Source organism: Elaeis guineensis, chromosome 4 (genome assembly GCF_000442705.2).
Source record: "Elaeis guineensis isolate ETL-2024a chromosome 4, EG11, whole genome shotgun sequence".
In the NCBI taxonomy this organism is placed as follows: domain Eukaryota; kingdom Viridiplantae; phylum Streptophyta; class Magnoliopsida; order Arecales; family Arecaceae; genus Elaeis; species Elaeis guineensis.
The window spans coordinates 27,814,225-27,822,358 of record NC_025996.2 but is presented as its reverse complement, the minus strand read 5'-3'; the positions used below and the strand labels follow the sequence as shown (position 1 = coordinate 27,822,358).

The 8,134-nt window shown below is 49.2% G+C and overlaps 1 protein-coding gene across 1 annotated transcript; it reads left to right on the top strand.

The window, feature by feature from the left end:
* Positions 1 to 1,338: 1,338 nt before the first annotated feature.
* On the top strand, positions 1,339 to 2,615 carry LOC105043198 (uncharacterized). Its single transcript, XM_010920656.3, has 3 exons — positions 1,339 to 1,490; positions 1,587 to 1,709; positions 2,240 to 2,615. The coding sequence occupies exons 1-3, from the start codon at positions 1,440 to 1,442 to the stop codon at positions 2,327 to 2,329; spliced, it is 264 nt and encodes an 87-aa protein (XP_010918958.1). The 5' UTR covers positions 1,339 to 1,439; the 3' UTR covers positions 2,330 to 2,615.
* Positions 2,616 to 8,134: the final 5,519 nt, after the last annotated feature.

Below are 8,134 nucleotides of genomic sequence, written 5' to 3'. Positions count from 1 at the left end.
GAAATGCTATGAATTCGCTGGATAATGAAGCATGGTTTCTATCTGCTGTGTTCGGTTCGATAGATTGTTTCTATCATAAACGTTTTTGTATATCTGTTGGATTCTTTATTTGCTTATCTTCCAAATTCTTGGCCTGAAGTTGACATTTATGGTGACATGATCGATACTGTTATCTTGCTTTATATAGCGATTTTATTTTATGTGGCCTTGAGAAGCAGTGGTGTTTGTTAGTGTTAGTGGTAGTTTGAGCATGCAATGCCGATGTGATCGTAATACTATGATTACTGTAATTATCAAAAGCTTTATTTTCTTTATTCTCTTGTTTTATTTTTCTGTATTCATGCAATACGATACCCCATGTTGTGGCCTTTTAAATCAGCAAGGCCACAGCATGGTATTGCATTAATGTATATAGAGATTGGTTTCTCATGGGTTCCACCAAGAAATCAATATGCCATTTTTCGCTTTCGGATTCTATGATAGACAGCCGGTCCGGTCCTGACATTTTTAAGACTTGAGATCAAATAAAAAAATGAGACATTCTCTATTAAAAATTAATATACTTTAAATATTAATTATCATTAAAAAATTAATCTACATGCAATAATTTTCTATAGATATATTCATTAAGCAGCGTGTAAAATCCACCATTAACCTATTTAATTATTTATCTTGTTATAATATTATAGAAGCCATCATTGCATCCCATTGGAACATCAATACCGGACCTGGGCCTAGGGCGATCGTCCTGTTTGACCTGTCCTGGGGCCGGCCCTGATGGACAGTTCCCAGATTCAAATTGTGATTTTTCCTTTGTTGGTTATTCAGTGTTGCACCATCTATCACATTCCAAATGCTTGCCAACAAATTGCATTGAAACTCTTTCGTCGAAATCGGTGGACGTTCATGCAAGCGGGTTCATGAAACTCTTAATGGCAGCACAATGCGGAGTAAAAACTAGAAAAATCAAGCAATTGCTGAATTTGAAAATAGCATTTCCACCCTTTGGATTTCAATTCAGGCTTATAATACAACTACCAAGAGATGTTACCAGAATTATAACCTAAAACCTTCCTTGTTATCATCAATCAACGTTAAGCATTATATGTTCACTGGGCATATAGATATCTGATGCCGAGTAGGTAAATAGAAATCTTAATTAATTAGCATCCTGAGTTCCAACAGCATCACCTGGTCTAAAGCCTAATGACTCGCTCCTCTCCCCCTAAATGCGACACATGTCACGTCCAAACAAAACCAATGCCAAGTGTTACTCTAAAGGTGGCACTCGGACTTCTATATAAGCCATTAATTAACGATCCAATTCTAACAAGAAAGACAAGTAATTAGTTCGTTTCGTGTGCAAGAGAAAGCAAATTAAGGAAACTAACGGTCTTATTTCGGTCGGCGATCTTCCTGTTGAAAAGAAGAAGTAGAAGATGGCTTCCCAACAGATGTTCAAGTCCGGGCAAGCCCGCGGTGAGGGCCAGGTGCGTGCCGTGTGCCGCCGGGCAGCTTAATTGCATGAACGGACCTGTCGTCCGGTGAGATCTGACCGTTGGTGTGGCTTGTTTTTTTTCGTGCAGGCCAAGGCCGATCAGATGATGGATTCGGCACGCAGCGCTGCGGATGCCGCCGGGGCCAAGGCATCACAAGCTGCGCAATCCGCCCAGCAAACCAAGGAACATGCCGGAGGAATGGTCCAACAGGTCATTTCCATGCATACCTCCAATATTTTGTTCGTTCGATTTGTTTGTTTGTTTATATTAATGTTGTTGTCATCCGCATGTTAAAGCTAAACAAATTGCTTCCACTCCAACATTTTTTTTTTTTTTTTTTTGAGTAGTGCATTTTTGCATGGATCAAAATGCAGCATAGATCTATCTTATTGATACGTTACCAAAAAAAAAAAAAAAACTCCACTTGAATCATTTGATTCATATTTACCGACAAAAGCTGATATACTCTATGAAATATATTACTCCGAGCATGGATTTTCCTGGTCCAAACATGATTTTGGAGATTAAGCAAGTGTCTGTGATGCTGCTGCTTTTTTTTTTTTTTTTTTTTCAAATTATCACATTTTAATATGCTGTGGTAATTAATTGTGAGTTGTAACTATCATGACTTTGCTCCAAAACAAAACAAAAAGGATATTGTAAATTAGCAGTAAATAAATAATTCAATTTATATTTCCATTATGATATATACAATTTTGGTGGTCTTGTTTTGTTTACAGACTGGGGAGCAGGTGATGAACATGGCGCATAATGCAATGAACACGGTGAAGAACACCCTCGGCATGGGAGACTCCAACAAGAAGTGTTGAAGGAAGGAAGCAATGGAAGCGTTCAAGCCCCTCTCTTTGCTCCTTCCTCTTTGTTTTTAGGATTTAGAGTGTAGAGCAACTAGAAGCGACTGTGACCTGATAAACGGTCCCCTCTCTCTACTGCTGGTTTTTTCTTTATTATATCCATTTGTAGGTGGGTCTTTGTCCAAGGGGATTGGAGAGCGTGCTTGGTAGTGAGTGTTTGTTATGTTGCATTCCATTGTTTTCGTCTCTCTCATTTGGGAGATTATTTTGCGAGATGTAATAAAGCAACTGCATTATGAGACGGCAAAGTTTACTAATCAATTTGTCTTTTAATTTGCTTCTTTTAAGATCTACTTTGTTCTTTCTTTTTGCAGAAAAGAAGATTGTAGCCGTCATTATTGGATATCTGTACTTGCAAGAACAAATTATAGCCAGGTTGATGTGTGAAACCATATTCAAGTCCCATTTCCTCTAACAAAAGAGAGAGCCATCATGTAGGAAGGATGAATTACTCAGTTATTCTAGTGAATAATTAATGATGGGCCTTAGGAATCATGATCTTTAAAAACAAAGAAAGCAAAATCTATTCTTTTTGGCTTCTTCTTAACACAAGCCAACATCAAAACATTGTACAGCTGGTCTTTATTTGATTGAATTATCAAATAATTTTGTTTCGCATTTGGTCGAGTGCTCTCTCCTAGATCATTGCAAGCTTCGCCCGGCTCATATAAATGAATCCTCTACAAATTTTAAGATGTAGTTAGTTTGAAAATCTGGCTGATGACAATGATAAGTAGAAGAGCATGAATATATAGGAATTGCAAAGAGAAGCAATTTTTTTGGTGCTACAATAATGGTTGGCTTGAAACCAAGAAACAACCATATAAATGGATGAAAGAAAAGGTGTTCATAAGGGCATTTACAAAACCGTAGGCTCTGTTCTGACATTGTAGATTGTGGTTAATGTTTGTAGTTCAGCACAGATGGATCCATGAAGGAAAAGTTTTTATTTTTTGGTAAAAGGAACAAGGGCGGATGGCCAAGATTAGTGGAACTAATTGCTATGGCATCTCCCCGAGCAATATATGTATTAAAAGAAAAGATTATGGAATAAAAGTAAATAATAAACTTTAGTTGCTGATGGATAGGCATGCAAGCGGCCTTTAAGGGCCATAGGGATATACTAGAGGATGAATGGGAGGAAGGATTCTGTCTATAAAGGTTGCCTTAAATTTGCCAGGATCTTTAAGAAATTACTCCAGTCTCAGTCTTGTTGGCCCATTATTTAAAAAAAAAAAAAAGAGGAGGCGGGGCAGGTAAGCGGCCAAGCAAGACACATGCAATGGAGTACAGCATATGCAATACACATCACATTATTTTTCTTAAAAAATAAAACTTGTTGGGGAATACCCCCGACTGACTGACTGATGGCCGGAGGAATCGACCGACCGACTTACGATCGAAAGAACCGACCGACCGACTTACGGTCGAAGGGACCGACCGACCGACTACCGGAAGGACCGACCGACCGAACAACGGTCGAGCGGACCGACCGACTGACGGCCGGGCCGACCGACTGACGGTCGGACCGACCGACTGACGGCCGGGGCGACCGACTGACGGACGCCATCACCGGCTAGTTATCGGCCCACGACCGACTGAGGATATGTCGGGCGCACCTTTCCCAACCGACTGAATCCAGAGGTCTGATGGCCGACTCACGTAAAACTCGCCGACCGGCGGAGGAGCCCGACGCCACTCGGCTGGCCACCGACTTAGGGTCGGTCGACTCCTCCAATCGCCGTACAGCCGCCAGACCTTGTCAGTTCTGACAGCAACATGCGGCACGACTATCTAGGGGCATTGTCCCGCCGGGGGCATTGTCAACCCTGGTGATTTGACGGCCACACGGCGACATGACACTTTCACGGCGACTCTGACAGTCTACAGTGAGTTGACAGTTCCTCACTTGTCTGCGCCATTAATGACGGCGCCATATCGTGCTCCACTATATAAACCGGGGAAGGCAACAGTGCAAGGGATCCGCTCCCTCACATCTCGACTCCAAAAACACAGGCTCGCTTCTCTCTCCCTCTCTCTCCCTCGATCGAGCTCTCTGTCTTCATTTCACTATTGCCCAGTCACCTCTCTGACTTGACCGTCGGAGGGTCCCCGCCGGAGCCGACTCCGGTCAGTGCGGACTTCTCGTTTTTACAGGTGCACGCTCCCCGGCGATCGGACGACGAGGCGATTGGCCGCAACAGATTGGCGCGCCAGGTAGGGGACAGTATGACAAAGACAAGAGCTCAACGATCGAGAATCACTGGATCGGCGAGGCGCTCTTCCCGTCGGGAAGAGGCCTCCCCGCCACCACCAGCGGCGGAGCCCAGCTCTCCGCACCCTGCAGTGACCACGGAGGAGCAGATTGCGGCCATCGTACGGCAGATGACCGTACTGACGGACGCAGTCAAAAGCCTCCAGCAGCAACCGGCGGCCCGACCGATGCCCTCCAGGAGCAGCCGCCGCCGACCGCGCCGATCCCCGTCGCCTCCGTGCGAGCGCCCTCAACAGCGCTCCCACGGAGAAGAGGAGGGACGACTATGGCGCGACGACCGACGGTCCCAGCGGCCCTCTCCTTCCCCGTTGGAACGGGCAAGGAAGGAGAAACGGCCGCGCACGCCGTCGGCCTCCCTCTCAGAATCTTCCGGAGACTCCACTCCCGGGGTCTCCCAGCATCGACGAGCGGAAGACTACGAGCGCCGGTTCGAGGAGATCGACCGCCGACTCGCCCAGTTGCAGATGGACGGCCAGAAGTCTTCGAACGACGTCGACTTCCAGACCGCCCAACCTCTCTCCCGACTGGTCCTCGATGAGCCGATTCCCAGTCGGTTCAAAATGCCGCACGTGGAGCCATACGACGGCTCCACCGACCTAGTCGACCACCTCGAGGGCTACAAAGCTCTCATGACGATTCAAGGGGCAACCGACGCTCTTTTTTGCATCGGCTTCCCCGCCACACTCCGCAAGGCTGCCAGGGCCTGGTACTTCGGTCTTCGATCGGGAAGTATCCACTCCTTCGGGCAGCTCGAGCACTCGTTCGTGGCCCACTTCAGCACCAGCCGAAAGCCGCCGCGAACGTCGGACAGCCTTTTCTCCCTCAAGCAGGGGGAAAATGAGACGCTCCGACACTTCGTGGCGCGGTTCAACGCGGCCACGCTTGAGGTCCGGGACCTCAACGAAGACATGGCTGTCTCAGCCATGAAGCGGGGCCTGAGGGCATCCCGATTCACCTACTCTCTGGACAAGACCCTCCCCCGGACATATGCCGAGCTCCTGGAGCGCGCATACAAGTATATGCGCGCGGACGAAGGGGCGTCCGACCGACGCTTGGCCGAGCCCAGAGGCCCGAAAGAGAAGCGGAGAAAAGGTCGGGAGCCCATCGAACCAAGCAGGCCCCCGACCGATAGTCGGGTCTCGCCACCCCGACGAATCCAAAAGTCACCCCGGCAACAGACTTCGAGGCCGGCACGCCCTAGGTATGACTCCTACACTCCTCTCTCCGCTCCTCGTGTGCAGATCCTAATGGAGATCGAGGGGGAGGAATACCTGCGACGGCCTCCGCCTCTGAAGGCAAAAGGCCTCGACCGTCGAAAGTACTGCCGTTTTCACCGAAGCCACGGCCACGACACCGAGCAGTGCATCCAGCTGAAGGATGAGATCGAAGCTCTCATCCGTCGGGGGTATCTCGGCAAATTTCGAAAGGGTCCGCCGACCCAACCAGTTGCCGATCGACGACCCCAGCCGACTGAAGAAGCGGCGAACAATCAGCCGACGGTCGGAGTCATCAACATGATCTCCAAGCGGCTGGGCCCGGGGGTATCTGCGGGAGGGGAGCCGACGAAAAAGCCGCGCCGGAACGACGTAATCACCTTCACAGAGGACGACGTTCGGGGAATCCAAACTCCCCACGACGACGCTGTTGTTGTGTCGGCAACAATAGCCAATTATGATGTAAAACGAATTTTTGTTGATAATGGAAGTTCGACAAATGTTTTGTTTTACTCGACCTTCTCCCGAATGCAACTGTCAACTGACCGACTTAAGAGGGTCTCCATGCCCTTGATCGGCTTTGCCAGAGACGCCGTCACGACAGAGGGAGAAATCACCCTGCCCGTGACGGTCGGCACCGAACCACGGCAAAGCACGGTCCACTTAACTTTCGCGGTCGTCCAAGTTCCTTCGGCCTACAACGCCATACTCGGACGACCCGGACTGAACGCCCTCAGAGCGATCGTCTCGACGTATCATCTCCTCGTTCGGTTCCCGACCAAAAATAGAATCGAGGAGATGCGCGGAGATCAACAGCTCGCCCGACGATGCTTCCAAATCTCCGCTCAAAGCGACGAGTCGAGGGGTTCTCTGACAATCGACAAGCTGGACCAACGGGAGGAGGAAGAACGAGGTTCGCCGGCCGAGCAGCTCGAGGCGATCCCGATAGGAGAAAATCCTGACAGAAAAGTTTGGGTCGGGTCTCAATTGCCCGACACCGAACGACGCCGACTGACGGAGCTGCTAACGGCCAATGCCGACATATTTGCTTGGTCGGCAGCAGATATGTCGGGCATCCCCCCAGAAACAATAACCCACCGACTCAACATCGACCCAACGATGAGACCGGTGAGGCAGAAGAAAAGGTCCTTCACTCCAGAAAGGCAGAGGGCCATCGACGAAGAAGTGGACAAGCTACTCGAAGCAGGCTTCATCCGAGAATCCACGTATCCCGATTGGCTCGTCAATGTTGTCATGGTCAAAAAAGCCAACGGAAAGTGGAGGATCTGCATCGACTACACCGACCTCAACTGAGCCTGCCCAAAAGATAGCTTCCCGCTTCCCAAGATCGACCAGCTGGTGGATGCGACGTCCGGATTTCGACTGCTCAGCTTCATGGACGCCTTCGCCGGATACAACCAGATCCGGATGGTGCCTGAAGACGAGGAGCACACCGCGTTCGTGACTCCCAAGGGCCTCTACTGTTATCGGGTGATGCCCTTCGGACTGAAGAACGCCGGCGCCACTTACCAGCGACTCGTCAATAAGGTCTTTAAAGACCAGATCGGGCGTAACATGGAGGTGTACGTGGACGACATGCTGGTGAAGAGCGCGCAGATCCCGGACCATGTTCAGGATCTCGAGGAGACCTTCCGCACCCTTCGACGACACCGAATGAAGCTCAACCCGACCAAGTGTGCTTTTGGGGTGACCTCAGGGAAGTTCCTCGGATTTCTCGTTTCTCAGAGAGGGATCGAGGCCAACCCTGAGAGGATAAGGCAATCCTCGACATGCGTCATCCGAACACCAAGAAAGAGGTCCAACAGCTGAACGGAAAAATTGTCGCTCTTAGCCGATTCATTTCTCGATCAGCTGAAAGGTGCCTCCCATTTTTCAAAACTTTGCGTCACGCAAATAGATTTTCTTGGTCGGATGAGTGCCAGCAGGCCTTCGAAGACCTGAAGAGGTACTTGGCTTCCCCACCGCTGCTTGTAAAGCCGCAGGTCGGGGAAACCCTGTATCTCTATTTGGCCACATCTTCTGAGGCGATCAGTTCGGTGCTCGTCCGAGAAAATGAGTGCCGAACCCATCAGCCTATCTACTACACCAGCAAGGTGCTCCACGGTGCTGAGGCCAGATACTCGGAGACAGAAAAGATGATTTTCGCCCTGACCGTCTCCGCGCAACGGCTCCGCCCATACTTCCAGGCCCACGCCATAGTGGTGCTCACCAACCAGCCCCTGAGGGCGATATTGCGCCGACCCGACACAT